The 25,471-nt window shown below is 52.2% G+C and overlaps 9 protein-coding genes across 9 annotated transcripts; 5 read left to right on the plus strand and 4 right to left on the minus strand.

The window, feature by feature from the left end:
* Nucleotides 1-797: 797 nt before the first annotated feature.
* Nucleotides 798-2,065, minus strand: BDZ83DRAFT_646208 (uncharacterized protein; the record flags this gene model as incomplete). Its single annotated transcript, XM_060509936.1, has 2 exons — nucleotides 798-1,289; nucleotides 1,532-2,065. The coding sequence occupies 2 exons, from the start codon at nucleotides 2,063-2,065 to the stop codon at nucleotides 798-800; spliced, it is 1,026 nt and encodes a 341-aa protein (XP_060371290.1).
* Nucleotides 2,066-3,390: 1,325 nt separating this feature from the next.
* On the minus strand, nucleotides 3,391-4,764 carry BDZ83DRAFT_243490 (uncharacterized protein). The gene is made up of 2 exons (XM_060501883.1): nucleotides 3,968-4,764; nucleotides 3,391-3,912 (listed from the first exon to the last, which is right to left on the minus strand). Exons 1-2 carry the CDS (start codon nucleotides 4,487-4,489, stop codon nucleotides 3,517-3,519), a joined length of 918 nt encoding a protein of 305 aa, XP_060371291.1. The 5' UTR covers nucleotides 4,490-4,764; the 3' UTR covers nucleotides 3,391-3,516.
* Nucleotides 4,765-5,057: 293 nt separating this feature from the next.
* On the minus strand, nucleotides 5,058-5,826 carry BDZ83DRAFT_746647 (Tim17/Tim22/Tim23/Pmp24 family-domain-containing protein; the record flags this gene model as incomplete). Its single annotated transcript, XM_060513301.1, has 2 exons — nucleotides 5,058-5,120; nucleotides 5,176-5,826. The coding sequence occupies 2 exons, from the start codon at nucleotides 5,824-5,826 to the stop codon at nucleotides 5,058-5,060; spliced, it is 714 nt and encodes a 237-aa protein (XP_060371292.1).
* Nucleotides 5,827-8,852: 3,026 nt separating this feature from the next.
* BDZ83DRAFT_565224 (uncharacterized protein) lies at nucleotides 8,853-10,569 on the plus strand (the record flags this gene model as incomplete). The annotated part of the gene is made up of 3 exons (XM_060503727.1): nucleotides 8,853-8,884; nucleotides 8,936-9,202; nucleotides 9,255-10,569. 3 exons carry the CDS (start codon nucleotides 8,853-8,855, stop codon nucleotides 10,567-10,569), a joined length of 1,614 nt encoding a protein of 537 aa, XP_060371293.1.
* Nucleotides 10,570-10,606: 37 nt separating this feature from the next.
* BDZ83DRAFT_243516 (uncharacterized protein) lies at nucleotides 10,607-11,548 on the minus strand. The gene has a single exon (XM_060501884.1). It carries the CDS (start codon nucleotides 11,285-11,287, stop codon nucleotides 10,643-10,645), a length of 645 nt encoding a protein of 214 aa, XP_060371294.1. The 5' UTR covers nucleotides 11,288-11,548; the 3' UTR covers nucleotides 10,607-10,642.
* A 260-nt stretch (nucleotides 11,549-11,808) lies between these two features.
* BDZ83DRAFT_646211 (uncharacterized protein) lies at nucleotides 11,809-12,234 on the plus strand (the record flags this gene model as incomplete). The annotated part of the gene is made up of 1 exon (XM_060509937.1): nucleotides 11,809-12,234. One exon carries the CDS (start codon nucleotides 11,809-11,811, stop codon nucleotides 12,232-12,234), a length of 426 nt encoding a protein of 141 aa, XP_060371295.1.
* Nucleotides 12,235-15,291: 3,057 nt separating this feature from the next.
* BDZ83DRAFT_687849 (uncharacterized protein) lies at nucleotides 15,292-16,750 on the plus strand (the record flags this gene model as incomplete). Its single annotated transcript, XM_060511285.1, has 2 exons — nucleotides 15,292-15,934; nucleotides 16,038-16,750. The coding sequence occupies exons 1-2, from the start codon at nucleotides 15,637-15,639 to the stop codon at nucleotides 16,748-16,750; spliced, it is 1,011 nt and encodes a 336-aa protein (XP_060371296.1). The 5' UTR covers nucleotides 15,292-15,636.
* A 1,677-nt stretch (nucleotides 16,751-18,427) lies between these two features.
* Nucleotides 18,428-21,193, plus strand: BDZ83DRAFT_564946 (Cas1p-like protein; the record flags this gene model as incomplete). Its single annotated transcript, XM_060503696.1, has 2 exons — nucleotides 18,428-18,551; nucleotides 18,645-21,193. 2 exons carry the CDS (start codon nucleotides 18,428-18,430, stop codon nucleotides 21,191-21,193), a joined length of 2,673 nt encoding a protein of 890 aa, XP_060371297.1.
* Nucleotides 21,194-22,535: 1,342 nt separating this feature from the next.
* Nucleotides 22,536-24,873, plus strand: BDZ83DRAFT_243560 (uncharacterized protein). Its single transcript, XM_060501885.1, has 3 exons — nucleotides 22,536-22,908; nucleotides 22,970-23,310; nucleotides 23,405-24,873. The coding sequence occupies exons 1-3, from the start codon at nucleotides 22,851-22,853 to the stop codon at nucleotides 24,617-24,619; spliced, it is 1,614 nt and encodes a 537-aa protein (XP_060371298.1). The 5' UTR covers nucleotides 22,536-22,850; the 3' UTR covers nucleotides 24,620-24,873.
* Nucleotides 24,874-25,471: the final 598 nt, after the last annotated feature.

Here is a 25,471-nt window from a genome sequence, read left to right on the forward strand (position 1 = left end):
TTCCACCAACAGTGGGCAAAAAGGGAAAGCATTCTATTTTCTTTGAACATCATGACCTCTGACACGCTCAATCATACCTGATAGGCTTCTTGACAGCTGTATTAGTCCGCTCAGTCTCATCGCTTTAAGTTTTCACGCATGCAACGTAATCAGACAAATGTAGCGTCTCGGAATCAATCTTATGGGGTTCGCAATCTACCTAGGTTCGGAACGAGGCATCGAGCCATTCTCGAGCCATCATTAAATGACCCCAGGCATAGACATATTGGCCTACATCCAAACCATGTATCGAAAGCTGCCTCCAATTCCGACCTTAACCGCGATCTTAGCGGCCTGGGCAAGAGCATTCTCTGGCCTGTCGACATAGGAAAATTATTGACTTATCCCCCTCTCCCATTCATCCCATTCAGCCCAGTTTGGTATGCGCTGTCTTTGGGCGAATGATGTAAACAACCCCTTGAAGCAGAGAGGCAGCTTGTTCTAATGAGAGTTCTAATGACTTGTCAGTGGTTGTATATTTGCCATAGATTGTGTGCCTTACCTGTCGAGCTGAGGACCAATGACGGGTTAGAGAGGTCTGAAGGGCAAGCTGCCGGGAAGTTGAAATCATCTACCATAATCAGACATGAGGGCCTCCCCATTCCTGTTCGCGTACTCAAGAGAACACCTTCTTCGTTTCACCATTCACGCCGAGATCTTCCAAGTCATCTCGCTGCCTGGTTGGCTCTACTTGGAACGTCAGCAATTCATCTCGTCTCCATCCGATTGAGGTGAAATACCGGTAATGCAGGAACACCTCAGTTGGGCAAACGGACGGCGTAGAAGTAGCCCTCGTTGGTGACATACCAACGGCAATCGCCAAGGTTATCAATAGTGAAACGATTGCGCTGGGTCCAGTTACCGTCAACCTCTCGAACGGGATAGTAGCGGGATGGGTCATCGTCCGCAGGCTTGAAGTCCTGGGGCTCGAAGAGGCCATTGGAATAGGCAAACTGGGCCTGCTCCATGGCGACCTCTCCAGCAGTCTTGCCATATCCAGTGACGTCCGGAGGAAGATTGGTATTACCTGGGAAGACGGGCATTCCACCTCCGCCCATGTTGGGAGGCATGTTCATTCCCATGTGGGCACCCTGGAACATGGGAGGGCCGCTGAAGCCGGCGGGAGGAGCCTGAAGCATGATCGGAGGGTGCATACTCATGCCCGCGTGCATAGCAGGCTGCTGGGTCATGATGATGGGAGGCTGAGGGGGAGCCTGGCCAATGTAGGTGACGTTGTTGGCGGGGGGTTGCTACAATCTCAAGTCAGCGAACTATTTCTCGTAACCTCGGGTGAGCTTAGTGAGATGAAAATGAGACGGCCAGGCGAAGCAAAGAAATCCAGGTGCCCGATGGGTCACATAAGCCGCTCGGCTCAGGAAGCAATCGCAGCGTGTGTGTGCTGAGGACTTGCATAATAATGAACAACAACAAGAGGCGCGCCAAGCAGGACTGGAGCAGGCTTCGGGGCAATAAAAGAAGCCACTGGCAGAACCTGAGCATGAGGGAGACCGACTTGATAGACCGGAGGCATTCCGTTGTCGAAGCGAGGCACGTAAACGTGCTGCATGGGGCCGTAGGTGGTGTCGGGGACCGGCGGCTGGAAGTGAAGGCCACCAGCAGGCGGAGCGACGTTCTGGTAGTCGCCCATGTTGACGTAGGGAGGCGCGGAAAGTCCGCACGGGTTGAATTTGCCGAAAGGCGCGAACGAGTTGGTCTCTGTGATGTAGGCGGGGTGCGAGGTGGAGGGTATGAAAGGGTTGAGGTGTGGGTGAGCAGCCTGACCGAAGGGTGTGGGAGGAAAGTGATGGCCAAGATTGACTGAGGCAGATGGATTGGTTGACGTGTGGACGAAGACACCGCTGTCTGCACCCGCGTCGCTTTCGTGGGTGTTGAAGGCAGGAGCGGTCGAGGTGTCGGTTCCCTGGGTAACGGGGAAGGCAGCACCTGGGTTGCTGCGATCCTCCGTGAAGCGCACCTGCCGCGGGCCGGTGGTGTTGGCAGCCGACTTGCTCTTGGGAGACTTCATGGCGGATTTGCTGGACTCGATCAAATATTGAACTCGACGCCGAATCCTTGTTTCTCGAGTATCGAGGTCGATTTTGTTTTGATTGGTGTGTCAAACTCGAAAATCCAGGGGTAGAGACCAAATGCCAGGAGACCAGATCCCTTTGTCAATGGAGGGCTTTGATGAGCTGGGACTGCTCACCTCATCACAGTCTTGGGTGAACTGATAAAAGATGAAGTTGGTCAAAGAAATGTGAAGAAGAAGAGATTTGAAGAGTGGTCCAAAGCGAGAACTCATTCAGATCTCTTCACCCAGCCGCATGAAGATCCACTGCGGCTTGAGATACCACTGCGGCTTGAAGCTTCGATAAACCAGCGACCCGCTCCAGTGATATCTTGGCCGGCTCTCTGTCTCTGAGGCTGAAAGACACAAAAGGGGGCAGGCCATTGCAAGATCTTCCGTGGGCTTACTGGGCAAACGGAGGGAAACAGCGGCCATTGTTGGGATGCCAAGAAAGGGGGACAGAAAGCAAAAAGTATCCAAGAGACATTTCACTTACAACATCTATAGCGTATCTCTGGCCATCCCAGCCAAGGCGATAGACAAGTGGCGGATCCTCGTTGTCGTAGTGTGCCTTCGAGAAAGGCCAAAGTCCGCACATTTTGGCGATATTTGGAAGACAGTTGGGAGACGAATTACAGATTCGAAGAGTTTGCAATAATGTTGCTTGAGGGTTCGGGTACGAGTACGGTAGTGGTAGGAGTGAAAGATGAAGTCAGTCGGGAGTGGGGTCCGAAGCAACAGTTGCTCACGGCAGGTCCGCTCTAGAAGCCTTTACTAGGTTATTGAACTCCAATGACGCTTGGAATGGGAATTCCCAATTACGACTCTGGCCCTTTGTATGCCTTGATACTGAAAGAAGACCGCATCGTCTTTGGAATTGATACTGTGTACATAGGAGATGCAATGCGGCAACACAATTCATTAGTTATCAACGCGAGCGTAATAGCCATATTCAAATGACCGAGGCCAAACTAATCAAGACATACGAACATCCAACTCTGAAGCACAATCGATACTCGCATCAACACGTAGCTGAGCTACCATGGGGCGAGCGAACAAGAACAACGCGCAAAATCCATCAGCGGAAATCCTCGGGCCAATCATTGTCCTCAAGATCTCCGTCAAAAGAAGCTTTCAACAGTCTTTTAATGCCATAGGGAAAGAAGCCGTATGCAGCGAACATTGGTGTCAGAGGCGCAAGCAATGGTTGGCCGGCTAGCTACAGGACTTCGGGTAGCTGCTTGGTTAATTTGCGCTGCCACAGCTACTGAGTGGTGAATCCCAAGTCTCCAACCCGAAACGCGATGTGCTTGACTTACCTTGACCAAACCAACAGTACTTCCTCCTGCTTTTCCTAATCTATTCATCGCATCAAAGGCATCTTTGCCTCCAAGGTCATGCGGGGCCTTCTAGTTCGCTGCAATATCAACACTTTGTTGGGCGTCGACCGTAACGTAACCCCACGCATCATTCATAGTGCCAAGATTATTGAACCAGGTCTGGTACGTCCTGGCGATGGCGATTCTGGGAGGTCCGGGTTTGGATTGACTGAAGTCGTCGATTTTCTGTAGGAAAGTTTGCTTGATGTTCTCCACGCTACCGCCCCTTTTGATCGTGACCTCGTGATGATACACAGACATTGTTTTGATGAAAGCTTCGAAGTCGGTCCATACCGGCCAGGACGACTTCTGGAGGATCGAGTTCCCATTGCTGTCAAGGTATATCAAGACTACGTCAATGGAATCGCTGTCGATCAGAGAGGAAGTGCTCAAGCGAAACATTTTTACTCGGGAAACCTCCTGGATCTAAGAATAGAAGTCAGCGGGTTTGTTCATACCGAAAGTTCCGGATGCTTTGGACTTTTTTCCTCAGGGCGAGATGCGATGCCCGCTTGTCGTTCCCAAGGCCATCGGGCTCGCTTAAAGGAATTAGACCTTCGATTATATCATCGCTACGAGCTTGATCGTCGGTATCGTCGGCTTCCTTTGTCTTGTCGGTCTCGTTTGTCTCATCGATCTCGTCAGTCTCGGCTGCCTCGACAATTTTTTCAGTCTCGTTGGCCTCGTCGAGCTCATCGATCTCCTGTGACACACATTCGTACAAGGCCATCAACCCATCATGCGACAACGACCGGACCTTGCGTTGAAGACTGTGGCCTCGGGCGCTGAGAGGCTCGTAGAGATAGCTTGTTTCTCTAGGTAGTGGTGACGAGGTATCGTAGGGGAGAAAATACTGTCCACCGACATCATTGTAGACGTGAACTCCTATTGACCCTGTGTCGTATGTAGAGCGGTCGAGATACTTCGCTCTAGCTCGTATGTTGTCCAGCTCAAGATCGATCAAGTTTGTCGCGAGTTGCCGAATCTCTGTGGATATCTCCATCTTCCGTGGTAGTGGCCGTAACTTGAAGATCAATTCTACGTCGAGGTTGCTATGCGAGTTCAGGTGAAGTGGACATAAGAGACATGGTATGTAGCCTGCTGCCTCTCCATGATAATGTTCTCCTACGCCATTAGAGTTGCGATGAAAGGCAATCGGTAGCCCAACGAGAGCCCGTCCTAGTTAGATGCTGCTCAGGGTGTTCCCTTCCATTGCCATCAGGCCGGCAGGCCAGTTCAACATGAGAACAACCGTCTAGGATACTTGGACGTAGTAGAAACGTGTAATGTTGTTCTTTTTTGACAGGTACCGAACGCCCACTTCCACCCAGTGATGCGGTCTTCTAATGCTCCTTCCTAAATACTGTACACGGGTCCACTTGAGGAGAGATCGTCCGTCACAATGCCCAAGACTCCTCTAAGGCGCTCTAAATTTCCTACTCAAACAACAGATAGAAGAAGCTCGCAATGGCGAGCATCATCGTCCACAGATCCAATGTGATCCATGGGCATAATGAATAATCATTACTGGCGGGGTTCAACGGGGACAATTCGTCAGGTTATGTCGTAAATTACAAGGTGGCATGCTCGGAAGTAATAGGCTCGGGGGCAGAGAAGAAAGTACTGCGGACAACCTGTGAAAACGATTAGACATGCGACGCCAATACACTTATGAAGACGGCAACTTACAGCCCAGGCACCGGCCACGGAGGCCACAACACCACCAGAAATCAACATGGGCCGCACACCCCTTGTGCTCTTGAAAACCATTCCACTAAAAGCGCCAGCCAAAATCGTGTTGGCAGAGTCGTGCTTTCCCCTGAAGTAGCCGATACCCGCGTTGAAAAAGTTGTAGGTAATGGCAACGACACCAGCGGAGTTACCCAAAAAGGGGCCACGGCGAGTGACGGCGTTAAGCACTGAGTTAAGTCGTAGCTTCGGCGGCTGGTTGGCGGATCTCCTTAGACCCTCTTGCAGTCCCCAGGCTCCTCCTATCGACAAGGCTGCCAAGTATGTGACTCCAGTTCCGTAGCAGAGGTCATCGGTGAAGCCTCGGGAGGGGAGGGCAGACTGGCCAGGGACATCCGCCAGAGCCGCATCTTCGAGGGAAAGGTATTCGAGTGTGTCCTTGTTCAGTCCAGAGAGGGGGTGTAGTTGCGCGGGGTCGGCAAAGGATGAGCTCTGAAGGAAAGACTCGACGCCAGATCCTGCTGAAGGGTCGAACTGTGCTGGGGTATTCTGGAAGGTGGTTGTAGGTTCGGGGGCCGGTGAAGACTGAGAAGCACCAGCGTCCTTCTGAGAGGACTTGCGACCAGAAAGAGTATCCCAAAGCGACGACATGGCGAAGGTTGTGGACGTGGCGGATGAATGAAGCCGGGGATCGGAGTTGGACAGTGGACAGGAGATGTGGGCTTGCAGGCCGATGATGGAAGCTGTCGAAAAAATTTGGGCAGACCAATCGCGACTTGGCCCGTGCGTTCAAAATGCAGTGGAAAGTGACGGATACAGTTGCATTGGCACTTTCAGATGGACTCCACTTATCCGGCCATCTTTCGGAAAGCTCAAGTTTAGATTCTCCGGCTTACCTCATCGCAGCAGTTCTTCTAAGCTTCGTGTGATGAGTCAGCGGTTTCCAGAAACTCGACGCCTGGAGCTGGCATGCCAGGTACTATATAAATATCCTTCATTTTCCCCGAAGCTGGAGCAGGCGGGACAGGCGGTGCTCACTGCTGGCCCTGAGAGGGTCCGCTCAGGGCGAGGCAGCGACTTGAGTAGGCGCCCGAGATGGTGTTTCCAGATTTAGACGGGCAAACAACAACATGCCATACCAGCAAAAGTGAGGTCGTATCTGCTCTTTCTTGCGAAGCGGTGGCCCACTCCCTTGGCTACTTGTTTCCGAACCGATTCTTGCTGAACTACCTTCGTATGGTGGAACCTGATCTGATGCTTTCGAGGGCAAGATTCTGTAGGATTAGTCTCAGAACCGACTCACTGCTTCTTCGGTTTTTTTTTTTGACTGCTGTAGCCTGTGAGGCCGAAGCCTGAGCCAGACTGTAGGCCTTAAGATGAGAGGGAAGAAGTCCTGTGGTACGGTGATTGGACGGTAGCACCGGGCAGAAGCTGGCAAAGCAGCCTGCCCGATATGCAAGTAGCCGACGAGGAGTCGTTGTGACTCGTCCGGCGGCGCAAACATGTAGGAAATTCACCTATGTGCCACTTGGAAACGGGAGCAGAATAAGTAACGCCCTGCTGCGCCGTCTTGGGGCCGATTGAAGATCTGTGTCGGTCGTTGACTGCCTGCTCCTTCGAGTGACACAGTTGCTCAAGGGCTGTCCTCGTCTTTGAATGAGCACACTATATAAGCGAGCTATCTATCGTCTTCTACTTTGTTGCACTTCTTCGTTGTTGAATTTCGTTGCCTCATAATACCTGTATATCGAAAAGATTATCATCATTCGCACAGAAGCTCAGCACTTACACCCTAAACGGAATAGAGTCTCAAGCTCCGAAGATGCTTAAAATCATCAGCATGGGCGTTTGGGCCCTTCAGGTTTGTGATAATACGCTCGTCTCGTTCAGTGGACTCTGGAAATCAGGTTGAGCTGACACTGCGCGTTCTCCAGGGCATCATGGCTATCGTCGTCCTCGGGCTCTCTGTCGACCTTGTCAAGGGACAGAAGATTGGCGACGCTCCCACGACTACCAAATACAGCACATTTACTGGAGGCTTTGGACTAGCCGTCGCCGTGCTGGGCTTATTATCTGTTTTCATAGACGCCATTCCGGCTCTCGTAGTGATGGCTACGGACGCCCTGAGTGGGGTCTTACTCCTCGGTGGTGGTATCGTAAGTCCATCGAGGACCATACCATGTATTTGCTATTAACGGACTGGCAGGCTTTCGCAATTGGGTTACGCGGTGTTGCGTGTGACGAAAAGCATTGGAAAGCCATTGGGCACAACAATATCATCAACGGTGGAAAATTCAAACAAGATGGACAGTGGTACTTGGCACCTGGCATGACCGACGATGTCTTGTTAGAGAGATGCAGGAAGGCAACCGCAGACCAGGCTATGCAGTTTGTGACGTTCGGGTTTGCGCTGGCGACTATTGTTCTCGTGTTCCTTGTCTTGAAGAATGGTTCCGGAGGCCGAAACACCAACTACGTTTGGTAACTTGAAGGCGTGATCATTTTTAGGCAAATCACTCTGTCGAAGCTGCCATAGAGACGGACCCGCAGGCTTCCATGCCAAAATTGGTGGAGGATGGACGTTCGTGTTGAGCAGCCATTTTAGACCTTGGCTTGAACAGTTCAAGTGATGGGAAACTGAAAGGTAGCAACTTGACGCCGCCTCTAGTCCGACGGCAATCGTACGGATATATGAGTGTCGTGGATGCAAATTTTAACGTCAACTGTGAATCAATCCGCATGCCAGGGTCGTATTTAGCTACTGTAATACTCGGCCGATTGTTCAGACAACGGTTGTCATGATCAAGACAACCCGTGGCGTATCATGGTCTAATCGAGGTGTTGCGCGACACTGGTAGGTGAAGGAACTGCGGCTGCTTTGAAGCGTGTTGCCCGTCTACGCATAGAGGTTCAGGTCGGCAGGAACATGGCAACTAGTCATTCCGCGGTGGAAAGTTTCCTCTTTTATAATTCAGGTTCCTTTACAAAAGGATGTTGAGACCACCCCACAGTCAAATACCAGGAAGAGTCGTCATACTCGGCTGATAAGGAAAGGTGTTCACATAGGATTTACTTTAGGAGGCCGGGAACGGAAGAAAGTCCAAGGAGAACAGGACAACCCTCAGCAAGCCGCATAGCGGAGCCGCCATACAGACCAAAAACATATGTCGATGTAAATTTGATCCGGATTGTAGTAAAGAGGAAAATGGAAGACAAGAAACGCTGCATCGCAAGAAGAGATTTTTATGGTTGGTGAGGTGTGGGGCTGGTCGCAGTCCTGCCCGCGCTAGCCCTGCCGCCGTTTCTGTTTCTCCGGCTCACGCTGGTCTGTGCTTGACATGCAGCTTCTGGAACTCCACTTCCCGCCAGAGGCCCTGGGCCCCTGTCTACCTAGGTACGCATACCTGGTAGCCTGGTACCGCTACCATGACGACACAGCACATCTTGCCCGAATGGAGGTAGTTGTACACCTCATAACGACGCTGTGATTGACGACAGCAGGCAGAGGCTGTCGAGTGAGCTTCCAAGGAACGCGCTCAAGTGTGTGCTATGATGACGCGCGCCGCACCTGCATCGTTTGACCCCCAAGGTCGACATCACTCACCTCAGGTTGGCTGATTATCCTGTAACAACACCACAATCAGCCTCAAACATTTGGCCATTTCACCGAAATAAACATGGCGCCGGTGCCCTTGGAACCGGAAGTGAAGTGTGTTTGATCCATCGAATTGAAAGCCAACAACTCTAACGTGATAATCAGGTACCTGCCTTTGAGCTTGGTGGCTGGCCATGCGCTTGCAGTGGCAATCCTCGGCACCACTGTCGCCCGAAGTCTTTACAGGTCGTATCAACACTTGCCGCCATCTCAAGGAACAAGAGCAAGACTTGTTCGCCGTTCAGCTCTTGCACCGTTGTTCGCAAGTTTGGCACTCATTAGCTTGTCGCTTGCAAGTTACTGGGCCTCAAGCTATGCGAAACTTTCATATCGCGTCTGGGCAGACCAGCGTGGAGTTGAAGCTCCAGTTCGGTTTGTTTCGTCTTCTGCGCTTTCTTTGTCTGGCTTACTCATGGAACCTTAGCTTCTATGGCGATCGTGGAGTCATCCCCAACGAAACCGCGACCCAAGTCTTTATTGGCCGCTGGCTAAGTGACACCCCAATCCACTTGGACGCTCTCGAGATCATCGCCGAGAAAACTCGTCGGTTCTGGTGGGGCCAGCAAATCGAACTCGCAACCGTCTCATGGAGCTTGCTGTTAGCTGTCGAAGGCACACGAAGAAGAATCCCTTCTGTCTGGGCCTACCTCGGATTAGCACATCTCGTCAGCCTCTCGTTCGCCCAGAACCTCTTCTATCTCGCACTGCTTCTTACTCCTGCCCCGACCACCACAGCAGACAACAGACATCCCACCTCTGTACTAGGACGCCTGCGCGAGAGATTACTGCCCGTGAAGCCTATAAATTGGACGCCACACCCGGCCTTGCTCTTGGCATCGTTCTGCTTTACTTATGTTCTGATATACTGGGCTCCGTCGACAACAGGCTCAGCGACTTTTGCCCGGATCGCAATCTTTGGGCGACTTCTGACTTTTGGCCCCATTGTCATTCCCGCTGTCGTTCCAGCTAGTTGGGGCACAGTGTACTCTGATCCCCACGGAGCATACGGCATATTCACTGAACTCTTTCGCTTTGTGTCCACAGCAAGTTTCGCCTTCCACGTCAAAGGCACCGCGCTTGCTTTGCTTTACAATGCGCCAAATGCCCACTATCATCGTCATAGCCGGTTCCTGCCTTTTGACACAGAGAAACGCTCGGCGTGGGAGCGTACAACAACGGCGCTGGGGAAAGTCTTGGGATCGGCATCCGACCATCCTGTTGTAGCTGCTGTGGCATGGGACGTTTTGCTCAGCGGAGTCAGCCAAGGGTTATGGGCGGCTACACGTGTGCTGGATGTAAATGACATTCTAGCTGCCTCTACTCCGTTCGCTCCGAACGATTTATCGAAGGCAAAGCCACCACCCAAACTACTGGGAGGAAGTGACAAAACAAAGCCGGAACCGGAATCGTCCAGCCACACCAACACAGTCTCCACGCGACGCAGGGGCAATCAACCTGCAGAAAAGAATAAGTCTGCAGAGTTGACAACTTCAGAGACACCTTCGTCTAGAAGCACCCGTCAAGGCCGTCCTATGAAGCGTACAGGAAACCCCGAAGAGGCACCAGAAGATGCGTACGAGCCGAGTCTTGCGGAAAGCCGCACTGCTGTCGAAGGCGACGAACTGCCCGATGGAGATGTGGACTGGGAATCTGCAGCGTTGGCTTGGGGTCTCACAGCTCTGGGAGGCCTTGGATCTAGCAGCGCTGGTGTTTTTGGAGCCGAGTGCACATCTCGATGAGCCCTGTTGGATCAGCAGGGGTACTCGAAACACCGCGCACGCTTGGTAGCGCGCACACAAGGTTCTTCTTTGTCTAAGCTTGTATCCCCTTCTGCACATCTAAGTTGGGCTTGATTAGGTACTGGGCAGACTCGAAGACGGCCAGGATGGGTTCTGGCAGCAGCCTGGCGGTTGTCACTGTGTTGGTAGCGGCGTTCCGGAAATGGCTAAGTCTTTGGAGATAGAGCGCACCAATTGATGTCCTCTCAACGTACACGCGCGGGCAGTCGTTCGATCCTAGACCCCGAGAATTGCTGCTTACGATTCTATTGAGTTTAAAATGCCTGGCACTAAGTGAGACATGGCGGGAATCCAGGCCTGCAGCGCTAACCGGCCTGGCCGGTACCATCGGGGACGGTTCGACTTTTCTCAAAGAACACATTTTGGGACGGCCAGAATGCAGAACAATGAGTTTAGAGATCGGGTCGAGACCGTCGAAGACCTTAACCCCGCCACGTTGAAGATCATCTGGATCAGAGGAGAGCAGGAAACATCGGACCCCGGTGGCATTACTATCGGCCACAGGCGAGGGAGCTTGTCCAAGAGCAATGGCCAGGCCACCAGACCAGGTGTTTTTGGAATGACGTCGCCCCGCATTTGAAGAAGACCCCCGCATACAGCCGGAGACGGACGCTGCGCCATCCAAGAAGCCTTCCATCTTGAGCACGTAAGGTAGCATCGGCCTGGAGAGTCGATCTCCGGCCCATATGGTGTGAGTGGTACCTTACCACTCCTACCCAGCGCGTTGTTAGTCCATGTGGAAGCTGCCCTGCATATGGCCTCACGGGTCGTGAAAGCAGTGGTTAGCGAGCAACCCCAACGATGCAGGCAGGGTCCTGGAAAGGTCCTTTGAGCGACACGGATCCCACCATCTTGGGTCTTTCCAACGGTGCTATTCTTTGGGATCGCCACATCCGTTCCCCTCCCATGCTGCCAAGTCTTTTGCCTTTTGTCACACCTGGATAAATACCATCGGGCTCCCCTGCCATCATTCTCCTCTTTTAATTCACTCAGACAAACCAACAGCCTGCAACACCAATCCAGAGCTACACTACATATCTCCAGTATCAGTTTTCACCTATTCAAACACCTCAGACAACCTGTCAAGCAGTCTCTTAGAGCATCAGCCACCGATCTCACTTTCTGCTCTCCCACCAACCCAACTCTTCAACACCTCTACATATCATCAACACTTTCACAATGGCCATTCGCGATCACTTCCGCCGCCGCAAGTCCATCTCCGAACCTAGCCAGGGAGAGCGTACCAGCTCAGACCCAAAGTCCCCAGCTCTCCGCCTCGCAAAGACATTCGGATGGCGCTCGGCAAAAGAAGAGAAGCCAAAGAAGAAGACCGCCATTAAGGAGAAGGAGGCCGACCCGCGCGAGAGGCCCTTCAACGAAACCAACCTTAGACACCAGGAGATCCTCAACGGCTTCACCATGACATTCGGAAAGGGCCAGCGCCCGATGAGCCGCGATGCGCGGTCAAGTTACTACAGCATCAACGTCAGCCCCGGCACATCACGCCACAACAGCGTGGATGTGGACGACAGCCCGCTTCGCATGAACCCCTTGCCTCGCGAGAGCCAGTTCCGGTCCGTCCCGGAAGAGGATGAGAGGTCTTGAGGTTCTCGGCCCGAGGGGTTTTCAACCGTTTTCGTCTGAGACATCTTTACTTCCCATCTCGGGGATCGAGAGACAACCGATTTCGGTGTCTCGAAGCGTTCTTTTCCGGCATCGCCTAGGAGTTTGGGGTTGACATTTTCGAGGGGAAAAGGTCACCATGGCCATTGTGTTCGAGCCTTGGTTTTTTTTTAATTTTTTTTTACTACCATGATAGGGAGCTTGGATTAGCAATAGCATCTGGGTTACTGTATGAATATGGCAACACTGCTTGACTGGGATATAACAAGATGGCACTGAGGCAGCAGCTACTCCACCTCGAAGCCGACGATACACACGAGAAATTCTACTCTATTGATCAAACATCGTTTCAAGTGGCAATTCAGTTCACCGGTGACCCGAGAGATTTGAGACAAAGGATATCAATCTTGAGGCGTGTTCTATTTGGAGTAAAGCTCGACATTTCGCCCCACCATAACTCAACAAAGGATTGCTTTATCTAGGCCATTCTCGGAATCGCCTCGCTTGTCAATCATGCCACCGTTGCTTTTGTTGTCAATTGACTAAATCCTCATGTTATGTTGCCACTTAGATCGGTCCCCTTGGGAAGTTAAGATTGGGAGTGTGGACCCAGTCCTTGGTAGCTACACTAAATGTTGCCATTGCTATACCTATACCAAGACTTGATGTCGAGTTTTCCATAGATTTATCCATAGTGAGGTGATTTCTGGCGATTTTTAGCCTTCTGCCTGTTGTCAAAGTAACACAAAACGTTTGTTGATTTGCTGAGCAAAGTTTTTGGCTTGGGAGAGGAAGCACATCACGGTTCCACCCTTGGGGGTTTCCAAATACGACGCTCGTGACCACTCCTCGTACGAAAATACAAGCAGAGAAATCTTATTTCAAGGCGCTGTTGTTCCACGTGAGTAAGCATGTTGTTTTGAGCTCATTTTTTCCATTGTTCTCTCGAGTTCCTCGACACCTTCAACAGCTATCCAGCAACAGTGTCAGGTTGAATATCGATATCTGCATTGGAATTTAAGAATGTTGCATTGCACTCGGTGATGGAGCATTCTCTATCTCTTGAACTCAACCTGGAACTGAGGATTAGTGTAGTTTAGTTGTTCTGGAACTGAAGATATACATTAAGATGCTTACAATAGATGTCATGCGTCCACATAAACTCGCCGTGGCTCAATATAACCCTTCTGATCAAGCATACCTTATACTACTAGAGATAGGACAGACTTGAAAGTATGTCACTAAGCCCGTTATTGTTAAAGGATTCCTCTTATTCTTCATTCGGCCATCCGAGTGAACTTGAGTTAAAGGCATAGTGATTTCCCTGGCCTCTGGGCAAACTGTTGTCTTCCCTCAAAGTGACACTCCAGACAGCATTTAGTAGTGTAGTCAATTTAAGCCTCACGTGTGGAGAGAGCAACACTACGTAGCAGTTAGTCTACATAGCCCTCCGTTGTGTTGACAAAATAATACACAAAACATTTCACACAACTGGGCCGCCCTTAATCATCTGCAGCTTCCTAGATCGATACCACTGTAGGGTACCTGCCTTCCTGAATAAGCGAACCATCGTGCCTGCCGTTAAGTCGACCTCATGGTGCCTGCCATGGAAACATCGCATCCTATCTCAACTGAATCACTACATCTTCCTCCACTCAAAGGCGTTCCTCACTTTCATTCTTATATCTCAATCACCAAAGCACAAAACCAAGGATTACCTTCTCCCTCTTCTTCCACAACAAGGAAGAGCAAAAGCAAACCTGCCTTCTATACCCAGACCGAGCACCCACTTTCCTACTTGTCGTATGTGCACATACACACCGCGCCTTACATTCATATCACATATACTTACTCAGGATCTCTGAGGGCTTACTTGCCCCTTCGTATCTCACGGGCTCCTGAGCGTTCAGCGCCACATTGCCTTTTTCTACCCTCTGCTTGACCGCCCTCATTCGCACCTGCCAGACCCACGGCAGGCACATCTCACTTCACGGTCACATCCATATATCTCGCTCGGGCCCTTGGAGGAATCCATTGGTTCTTCATACTCGAACAACAGCTGAGCGGCTACGAGACGCAAACCTCCACTTCCTCCTCTTTCCTCTCAACCGCCCCGTTCGTACTTTCCACATACATACATCGAACTCACGTGCTTATATCAAAACAACTACGCCCGGGACCTTTGGGAAATTCTTCCCACTTCATACATCACCAATAGCCAAGTGCGCAGGCTACACCTCTACAAGCCTCGTTCGTACTTTCCTCGGCCCTCCTTTGAACAGCCCCGTTCGTCCCTTCCGCTCACGCGCCTCGCCTCGCCTCACCCCACAAGACTTATACTCACCGAGCCTGGTGTCTTGAAGCACTTCCTCCCTCCCCTCTTCATACCTCACAACCGTCGACACTGCCTTTCTCCACGTTATTTTCTTTTCATACTGGGGCTCGCACCGCATTATATCTTTTGCTCACGGAGTCCCTGAGGAATTCTTTTCTCCTTCATATCACCCATCAGAGCATCGGCTGTGCCCTCTTCTACTTCACAACTCACATCACCGGGGTTCACACTACATCACCTCCTCTCACCCCTTGGCCTTTGATACATTCTTCCCTTCTTCATACCCATTCCACCAACCCGAATATCAACAAAAAATCATCGTCTTCCTCACCACCCGGGCAATACCAAGAGGTAAGTTTTGAGACTGATTGTTAGCATTTCTTTCCCCTTCTATACTTGCGTCCGGTGAATCACCTAGCTCTCGCGGACTTCCAATCCCCCCATATTCACGCGCTCATCATGTAGGGACATCCTAAGCTCACAACTTGCGGTTCATCTCGATCATACCCCAAAGACCCTCTGCCCTTACTGATATCGAAGCTACAGGTCAATTTGATAGACACCACACGTTGTGCGTCGTCTTCACGCAGGATCAAACATCGACAAAGGCTCCATCAACAGCTGCCCAAGTTTACGAGGGTCGCAAAGCACAGTTCATCAGTCCTGGTCTATCCTTCGATCTGCAAAATCTCCCGGTCCTCTTTCCATCAGAGACACCCCTTCTTACCCATCACACCTCAGAATCGTACGTCGACATCTTGGCCGTTCTCTTTCACTTGCATTTAGCGCAGGTCTGTATCACATTCAACCGGCTATACACCGCACTTTCAACGCGATTCACTCGAACGCTAGACCATTTCAGTTCAGAAGCAACAGCAGCCAGCACCCCTATCAGACCGAAGACTTCTACTTTCCGGCAACACATCTCCAGCGTCCCCACGCCCGGCTGACTGAACCGAGGATATATCGTCAAAGTGTTCAGCAAGGGCATTTTGACTGTCAAATATCGTACATAAGGAAAGGAAGAGAATTATAAGCATACCTACAAGATGGTCTTGGGCATGGACTCATGGTTCGTCTTGAAGTGTCGCAACATCCACAAGCGCTTCGACCTGTGCCACAACACTCAGGTGATGCTGCAAGCTCTGGAAGACACCAAGACAGGCACAATTGACATGGCTGAGCTCGGCCGGATGCTTCGTCTGAGCTCCAAGAGACGTCAGGCCATGATCGACACTATCCGAAAGTGTACAGAGAGAATGACAAAGCAGAACAAGAACAAGCAAGACGAGACAAGAGAATGCGCCTTGCTCATTCACATGTGCACCGAAGTCTTGGAAATTGCCAGTAAGTGCTTTGTAAACTCAACGACCTTTACGTTCTTTCCGAGATTGTTTTCTAGGATATCAGCATGGAAAAGTCGATAATATAGCTAACTCCTGTCTTACAGATCGCCCTTCTCCCACCGTCTTCCCGTTCATGAAGCTGCCCCGTGAGATCCGAGCACGGGTGCTTCACATGGTCGTTGAAACCAGCTCCAAGGCCTGCAGAATGCCTGCTCTCAAGCGCATCCAAGACAAGTACCGCTGCAACTGTGCCAACCCTGAGGTAAAGTTGCGGGGACACATGGCGAAACAACAGTTCAACATGTACAAGACTCTGGGAGCAGCCCTGAGAGACGAGTTCTATCAGGTTTACTACGGCGAACAGACTCAGTACTTTGCCTGCTGCTGCGAGCTTCTTGGCCAGCTGAACGCCAACAGCAACCTGTTTGACCACTTGCGCAAGGTTGAGATCCACTGGTGCAGTCCTCAATCTGACTCGGCGTTCCTCAAGCTGGCCAAGTGCCCCAACCTCAAGGAGGTGACAATCAAAATTTCCAAGGCCACGACTGCCATCTTCAACAAGCGTGAGGAGATGATGAGTAATCACTTCCTCTTGAACTACAAGACCAAGCGTATCACGGACAGCCTTGGCGCTGACGAGCTCCTTGCTATCCGAGGCGTCTCGAATGTTGACGTTCAGCATATCCAGACTGCGCAAAAGCTTCAGCTGACCGAGTTCGACCGTCAGGGTCTGTTGTCGGCTCTGGAGGCGAATGTCAAGCAGGCAAAGCAGCCCACCCCCCGCCCTCTTGGCACCTGGGCATCGTACATTCAGTGAGGATTGTGGATGGGTCTCGCATGTATTGGGATTTTACGGGATGTGAGTGGGGAGTCAAGACTCAAGAGAAGCAGCCGGCCATCAGGCTGGCAGCTTTCTTGAGACTATGCAACGGGGACGAAGGGAATCAGATGTTTTGCTTTTGAAATTGCTTTTACAAAAGTTTCCTTCTTTCCTCTTAGTTAGAGGGGTAGATACGCGCACAAAATGGAAAGGATCTCTACATTAAAAAGAGTGTCGAGACTGAGAGGTGTGACAACAGATAAATTACGCAAGCCTTCACATGGAATCAGAAGGTTACGTACTCAAAGAACATTGCCTGGAGTTCAATCTTGTCTCATACTACCGCGCACGAGGCGTGGTGTATCCGGCTCAAGATCAGAAGACGAGAAGGCTGAACTGATCGAGCTATGGCAAAAGACGGCATCAAGTTTGCATGTATGCGAGGAAGCTTCCTTACGCTAACCTACCTCTGTTCTTGCAGCAGCCCGATATAATCCGAATGCACTATAAACATCATGGGGAGACTGGCAGTGCTCAAGTGTTCAACTTCCTCAACATCGAGAGTCGTGTCGATGCCGTTTGCAACGGCATCTGTTTGGCAGACTGTAAACGGCGTCCGACGGGAAGATGGGCGAATGAAGAGAAGAAAAATTTCGAGCCGAGAGAAAATATAGGCGGTGCGCCTTCTTGGCTGTCAGCGTGGCTGCACTGGCTAGTACAAGTGGACCACACTGTGTTCCCTGGTCCACAAAACTCCCAGAGTCCCAAAAGACCACCAGTTTGGGCGATTGATCGATGTTCACCATTGGCGGCAATAGCGGGATTATGAGCAGCCCACACGGTGCCAATGAAGCAGGCAGAAAGACGGTGCTCGGGTTCGTGCTTCTCTGTCGGAGTCTCCCCCACAATGTCGCGTGTTGGCTTGCCAAAAGAAGGTGCGTCGTCAACATCCAGCAGGGATCACGGAAGGGGGGCCTGGCCTGTTATCTCGCGGCTGCCCGTCCATCCCATCTGAGCAGTCACCAACAACTCGCTTGCTGACGGTGATTCCCACCAAGTGCGACCCCCCCCATCCATCCTTTTATCGATTTCCCCAGGGCCTAATGTGCCAATGCAGTGTGCTCTCCCGCTCTGGAGTCTGCGTAGATGCGGCGTACGTGTGACTGCCTTCCCCTTTCCGCGGATTCCCTCCACTCCCTTCCCTCCAGGCTGACAGGTCACAGGCTGAGGAATGACATCCCAAGACCATGGACGGGTCTCTTTCCGTAGCGGCACCTTGGCAGCGCCAGCCCTGTCATCCGTCCAGTTCTTGGCCTCGACCGTTGCTGGCATTATAAGGGAAATGACAGCCGCGCTCGCATGCGCGTCTGACGGGGTTGACAATCAATCTGATTCCTTTCTTGGATCCTTCGCCGCTTGACTGTTTCTCTCCGAACCTCCCCTTCTACCTCAACTCGCGTCTCTCCTCCACTTGTGCTCTCTCTCGGTTTTGTGACATCACAAGTCTTCTTCTGTAACGTTCTTCAACACGTCGCCGAACGGTCCGGAGAGCATTCCACTAGGCGGAAGAGAAATGCGGTTTCCCGCCAACTGCAACCGCCACCACCAGTCGGAGCATTGAGATTGCGCGCCGTACCTTATCCGCTGGTTCCTTTTTGTCCCTCCTAGCCCCCAATGATTCGCAGCATTCAAAGGCTAGCTGCCGCTGCCGGGAGCTCGCCCTTCTTTCTCCGGACCATACCGCGGGTTTCCCTCTTGATACTGCTTCTCTCAGTCGTCTACCAGTATTTCGTATTCGGTACGATTTAAACAGTTCCATTCTCCAACTGCCCCACCAAATTAGGATCCTGGACAAGCTTAAACTGAGTCAAGAAGCTGACGCGAGATGCAGGCCAACATGATCCCTACAAGTGCAACGCTTTGCTCTCCAACGGCACCTGGCGTTCGCGCCCCGGCTCGAACTTGCCGAGAGACGTCTTTTCGAAATGGGAACCCGACAACTGCAGAATGCGCGAGATGTCCCGCGAGGATGTTTCGGGCTGCTTCTCAGGTCGTCATCTAGTCATCATTGGAGACTCGACTATGCGCCAGCTCTACTTCGCTGCCATGACACGACTTGACCATCATGTCGCCGAGAGAGCCATTCTTGACTTCGCCGTGTCGGAAGACAAACATCAAAATCTCACAATGGATGTCGAAGGCGTCAAACTGGAGTTTATTTGGGACCCTTGGCTCAACTCCACGAGTCTCCACAGCCAATTGGCTCGATTCCGGGACCGTCCCGGATCCGCTGATTACGAGAAACTTGTTCGACAAGAAGGAAAAGAGTCACCAGCGCTTATCGTTCTCGGCACTCCAGGTCTATGGGCGGCCCGTCAGGGCGGTGACCGGTACTTGGAGCTCTTCAGAGAAGGCATCAACGTCCTTATGCCGTACCTGCATAAGAGTATCGACGAATTGATGGTGTACCCCCATAGCAACTCACAGTTAGCCTTTGCAGAGCTTTCTAACCATGTCCTTATGGCACCCGTGCCTGTCCCAGCCTACGATATGCTTACCACATCCCGCGCGCGAGCCATCACTCCTAAGAGGATTGACGCCATGAATTGGAACCTGGAGCACCTGGAGCTCAACGAGCAATCGCACATCGCATGGGCGTACAATAGCATGACCGAGGGACACGACGACGCTATGCTTGACGATGGCATACATTCGGTCGACATCGTGGCAGAGAGAAAACTGGATGTCGTCCTTAACGCCCACTGCAATGCCGGTCTGGCTAGACGAGGATACGCCAACCAGGTCACCTGCTGTGTGCCGTACTCCCCTCTTCGTCGGATTCAGCTTTTGCTACTTGGCCTCAATGTGTTGACAACGCCAATCCTGTTTTTGAGTCGGCAGCAGGATGCTTTCCCCTTTGCCCGAACGTCCCGCTTCATGGACACTCTTTTGGCGTTGGCTACCATACTGATCGTTGCGGTCTACTGCCTTATCGCTGACCGGACTCACATCTTCGCGAAGCAGGACAAATACTTTGACGTACCCGACTTTATCTCACCATTGATTGGCCTAGCTATGTTCGCAGCGCTGTCAATTCGTTTCAAAACACCTGTTTTGTCGTCGGCGAAAGGGCTCACCACAACGTCATTTCTTTCACGGGAGCAAACAGACGAGTGGAGAGGCTGGATGCTGGTATTCGTTCTACTGTACAAGTACCACACGGCGTCCGAGTCCTTAGCGATGTATAAGGTACACAAGTTCCTCATGGCGACATTCATCTTTTTGTTCAGCTACGGTCACACGATGTACTTCCTCCGCACCGAAGACTTTTCGTTACGCAGGATTGCGTATGTGTTAGGCCGGCTGAACCTGCTGACCTGCGTGATCGCGTTCATGGTATCAAGCGAATGGATCATCTACACTGCGCCACTATTGACGTTTTGGTTTGCAGTCATCTATGCAACGCTGGCTTGCTTTAAGAAGTCCAACAGCAACCCTGTTGCATTCTTCATAAAAGTTGTCGTATTTGCTGCTTGGACTTCGTACTTGGTACAAAGCACCCGCACACCTGAGCGTTTTCTCTTAATTCTCAGACGGGCTTGTGGGATTTACTGGGACGTCAATCTCCTGCGCGCCCACTTCGCCATGGACCGCTTCATCCCTTACTTTGGCATACTTACGGCGGCTGCGACGCACCGAGTCTCGGTTCTCAGGCGTCGGCAGCATGGCATCAACGCCGAAGCTTCCTTCGAAAAGGTTAACAACGCACTTGACCGTGGGTTGTTGGAAATCACATATCCAGAACAAGACGCGATTCCGGTGAAGCCGATAATGATCATTTTTGCCATTGCGTATCTCATTGTTTTCGTTATCCTTGCGTTCATCGCCGAGGTATACCACAACAACCAGTCTTACGACACCTACCATCCGTACACGAGCCCCTGGTTTGTGCTGTCGGCCATAATTACGAGAAACTCTTTCCGGAAGTTGCGAGACCTGCAGATCCCGCCTGCGGCAGCTCTTGGAAGAATGTCGCTTGAAGCCTACGTTTTGCACCATCACATATGGCTTGCGAGTGACGGAGCAGGGGTTTTAAGGATTGGAAGCGGAGGCCGCCTACCGAGAGCAGCTGAAGTAACAATCATTGCTACCGTCTTCCTTTGGGCCTGCAACAGATGCCAGAGTGCCACTCTCCGCATTGTCAAGGGTTTGACGGGAATAGAGGAGAGAGAGCAGGCTGAAGAAGTCTCGTTGGGCCGCACCCTACCTGTTAAGGACGGTAAGACAAGTCCTGTCCCGTGGCGTTCAGCAGCAGCAAAGGAGAAGGCGACAGAAAGAGGAAGAACGAAAGGCTTCTTGGTGTCAAATAGCGCCTTGCGACTGAAGTTTGTGGGCTTCCTAGCTTTGCTGTGGCTTGGTAATATGACTTATGGTGTATGATGGGCATTGTACGACAATCCCGGGTGGAACCGAAAGTTCCCTCTACCCGGAATGACGCAAGGTAGACTTTCTGTATTAATGACTACACGAGGCGACGCTACAGAGTTGCAGATGATACACTTACATGTTGTCTTTCAGTGAGTCGCATTGAAGTGGTATGCTTCACTAAACAGTGACAGGGATGAGGGGCGTCAGTTGTGTGTTTCGAGTCTGCTCCATCCACCCACATATGAATCAAACTTCAATGTGGTCTTCTGAAAACAAGCTTCGGCTCCCCGTTGGCCCAGCTGTCATCGGCCCAGACGGAAAGCATTTATGCTTTGACTTAGGACTTGGCATCTGCGTCGGCTCGAGCCTAACTCAAAAAACCACCTAATTCTCCGATTTGGGTTGGGGTTACTGGATGACATTTCAAAGAGCCGCAGATGAGCTTAGAGATTTTCCAGTGCATTGTCAGCGCCCTCTGAGATCCTCAAGTCTTCGAACTTACGGCTTGCGCCCTCCCTGGTCGCGATCTTTACTTGGCGGTTGATCATGATGAGTGTAAGGCTACGCCGCTACGGAGATTTACAGATGGTCACCGGCATCACTCGCGACGAGTTGCCAACTCTACGCATTGACGTGACACCCTTCCCCTGCTGACTCGCATATGGCAAGAGGAACTTCAGAATGGGCCACGACCCCTCCTCTCCTCTCGGACTCTCCCCTGTCTCATGAGGCTCTTCTGTGATACCGTTTCGCGTGGGGTCGCAAAGCCGCCCAGGGTCGTAGAGAGCGGCGATGTGATTGGTGGCTGAGGGTCTAAACCCCGTCCATTCCTTCGATGGGATGATGGCTGCTTTGACAGGCGCGGCATGGCACGGTTGAGACGGCACACGGCCGACGTACGGGCATGTCAAGTTGTTGTCAAGGTTGGATGGCAGGTGAGACTGGTTTCCCTCCTGTTATCCTACTAGAGTCGTCCTGACTTTGGATTCCATTACCCCTCTCTAGGACCAGGACCCCCCTCCCTCCTTGCCTCGACATCACTAAATGCCACTGAGTCTGAAGCCACCATCGTGCGTTCTTTTTTCCTGACTGCGGCTTTACCTACCTGTAGAACCGGGGGCAAGGGTTCGGGGGTTTTACGACGAGGCGAATGTCTACCAGATCTGTCATCCCGTCCCTCTACGACTCGGAGGCCCCTCCCTCTTCCTCGGTTCCGCCTTCAGGGCATCCCATACCAACCACGGGAAACGTAGCTCCCGGCACCAGGAGAGATTCATCGACGGAGGGCGGGCATGACCATGAAGCTGTTTCCGGGTGATCAGAAAGACGGACAGGAATAAGGTTAATATACATATGAAGTCCGCCAGCATCCTGTTTCTACTCTGCTTTTTCTGCGTTGCAACCGAGCAGAAGAGATCAACAGATTATGCTCCGCTAGAGTAGATCTCTTGGCCCTTCTTCGCGTTTACTTTCCCTCAATTTGCCTTTTCTTTCTCTTCTCCGTGAGCCCCAGCGGCCACTCTTAATTCCTCTCTTATTTTGAGTCTTCACGATCCTTTTACTATCCATAATTCTTACCTTTCGAGTCGGCTGTGCCTTTAACACTCGCTGCTAACCCCTACCTCTCGTTTGTAAACCCTAATCGTTTGTGTGGACTTTGGAACAAGCTATGCATCTCAAGCACGTTATTGCTGCCCTGGCGGCGTTCAGTTCGTTGGCTGCGGCTGGTAGGTCTCGACTTCATCACACCTGGCTTGTATAGTCATGCTGACTGCCATGTCTCCTTAGCGCCTGCTCAGGATGCAAAAGCCGCCGACAAGGGGCAAGGTCAGAATCAGAACCAGAACCAGAATCAAAATCAGGACAAGAACAATGCCAAGGGCAACAATAACAACAATAACAACGGCAAGAACAACAAGAACAATGGCGACGTGAACATTATCCAGAACATCATCAAGCCCAACATCATTGTCGTCCAGGAGAACCTCGACAAGATCAACCAACTGCAAAGGCAGAACGAGAGAGAGCTCGCTGCCTTGGTGCAGTCTCAGCTTGCACTCGCAACGCAGCTGCAGACCGTCAAGGATAACATCCGGATTAACCACTTCAAGGCGCAATTTCCTCAGGCGGTGAGTCTATCCTTGTTCTTCACTTGTACAGCCTCGATACAACTGGCAAGGGGTATACAACAATTTATGAGCGCAAGACTGACTTTGACCAAAGAACACCATCATCGTCACTGTCACCGGCCTAGTTGACAACAGAAATCAGGGGCAACAGAACAAGCGATATCTCGTCAACCAGCTCCTCGCAGACAACGGCCAGGCAGGGAAACAGACGCTCGTCATGGTAACAGACCCAACCAACCTGGAAATCTCAACACCGCAGGCAGCTTCAGCCCAAGCAAACGCCTTTGGCGCAGCCCGCGTGCAACTCGAGGATTCCTCTTCGTCCGCTGGATCCAACACGTCCGACTTCAGCGCCCAAGCCGTCGGGTCCGCCCCGGCCGACAACACCCTCAGTCTCACAGCCTTCAACCAGGCAGCCCCCTTTGGCCAGATAGGCCAGAGCATCATCCTCCCCGCAGGCACGCAGGCGCCACAGCTGCTCTCGGTCCCGGACCCGGCCGCCATAATCCTGCCGCAGCAACAAGGCCTCTTTGTCCAGAATGCGGGGACCTTTTTGACCGACTGCGCGACGTCTGCCGCCAACGCCGCCAACGGAAACCCGGCACTGGCCGGAGCCGCAGCGCAGATCTTTTCGAGCTTTGAGCAGATTGCCGCCGCGCAGCTGGCCGGGTTGTCCGGGCTGGGCATCTTCAATGGGAATAGGGGCAACAACACGGCGCAAGCACCACCGCCGCCTCCTGCTCTGGCTCAGAGTCAAGGCCAAAATCTGGGCAGCATTGCCGTCGGAGCGAACCAGGGAGGAATACAACCACCCCCAGCAGCAGCAGCTCAACCACCGGCGCAGGTCGCGACGCCGCCTCCGCCTCCGGCTCAGGCTCAGGGTCAGCAAGGCGGACAGAACCTGGGAAGTATCGCGGTCGGCGCGAACCAGGGACAACCTGCTCCCGCCGCTGCTCCAGCGGCACAGCCTCCCGCTCAAGTAGCAGCCCCGCCGCCGGCGTCGCAGAATGCTCCCGCAGCACAGCCGGGAGCAGCCATAGTCGACGGAGCCAACCAGGCCATCGCACCAGTGCAGTTTGGAAAGAACCCCGGCTCGCCCCCACAAGCGGCGCCGGCTTCGGCGCCTGCGGCTGCCCCGCCTGCTCAGGGAAACACTGGGTCCGGAGTGGTGGTTGTGGGATCGAGTCCCGGGGGCCAGAGCGTTACACAGCCGGCTCCGGCTCCACCTGCTGCGGTTGCTGCTGGTGCGAATCAGGCGCAACCTGCTGCCCCGCCTGCAGCTCCAGTGCCGGCGGCGCCTGCGGCGTGATAGTGGGAGTGGACGGATGGATGGGACTTGGGAATGGGAACGGGGTGTGTATTGGAGTTGAGAGCAGGGCTTTAGCAGGTTGAACGGCTGGCTCGGTCTACTGAGATCATGATGGGCGATGATGATAATGAAAGTATCTCGCTGTTAAATCAAACTGCAGGAAGCTCCATGATAGGATGCACTGCGAGTAATTCCGAGCAATGTCAAGAAATATGTGGAAGAGAAACAGCTTCATCACAAGCTTCCGACTACATACTTACCTAGTAAGTGGTCATGAGTGTCTGAGAGACGACATCGACGCCTCTTGACTCAGCTTGTTGAGTACCGGAAGATCAGTAACAAGACCAAAGACACCATGCGATCATCTACTTAGGTATACTGAAAAGTGGTTGAACGTCCGCAACGTTCATGTAAGGTATCGGGTCTGATGGGTGATAGTGAAAGGAGCAATATTCGAGAGGGGCACGGTACGGGACAGTAATTGACTCGATTGCCAATTAGGCCTTGATGATAGACCATCATCACAAGCTCCAAAGAGGCTCATGCCACTGCGACTTGCGGCGCAAAGAACGAGTTCCAATTGCCATCGAATGTCGTCGGTTGAGCCCGTCCAAATTTGTGGGCTTACAAAGTCAAGCACTGGAGGCATTAGATTTCTCCAAAGAGACCCCGACCAATCGAAAACGACCCCTGCATGCTTTCTCGGATCAAGTGGATGCTAGCGTCTTGAGAGCGAGGGGTCGCCGCCAGGTCCCAGCCAACCACTGCCTACGAGAGTGGCTTAGTCAGTCGTCCCCGCCGAAAAATTTCCCAGCCGTGAGGCGAAGAGCGTGCGCTCCAAGTCCACGTGAC

Source organism: Colletotrichum acutatum, assembly GCF_030867785.1.
Source record: "Colletotrichum acutatum strain CBS 112980 chromosome Unknown BDZ83scaffold_3, whole genome shotgun sequence".
Taxonomy (NCBI): Eukaryota; Fungi; Ascomycota; class Sordariomycetes; order Glomerellales; family Glomerellaceae; genus Colletotrichum; species Colletotrichum acutatum.

Excerpts from the sequence above, each read along its gene's own strand:
- BDZ83DRAFT_243490 (XM_060501883.1), bottom strand. The coding sequence starts at position 4,489 with ATGGAGATATCCACAGAGATTCGGCAACTCGCGACAAACTTGATCGAT. Across the intron at positions 3,913-3,967 it reads ATCTCGCCCTGAGGAAAAAA|ATCCAGGAGGTTTCCCGAGT; the intron begins GTCCAAAGCATC and ends TTCTATTCTTAG.
- BDZ83DRAFT_243516 (XM_060501884.1), bottom strand. The coding sequence starts at position 11,287 with ATGCTACCTTACGTGCTCAAGATGGAAGGCTTCTTGGATGGCGCAGCG.
- BDZ83DRAFT_243560 (XM_060501885.1), top strand. The coding sequence starts at position 22,851 with ATGCATCTCAAGCACGTTATTGCTGCCCTGGCGGCGTTCAGTTCGTTG. Across the intron at positions 22,909-22,969 it reads CAGTTCGTTGGCTGCGGCTG|CGCCTGCTCAGGATGCAAAA; the intron begins GTAGGTCTCGAC and ends ATGTCTCCTTAG. Across the intron at positions 23,311-23,404 it reads AGGCGCAATTTCCTCAGGCG|AACACCATCATCGTCACTGT; the intron begins GTGAGTCTATCC and ends CTTTGACCAAAG.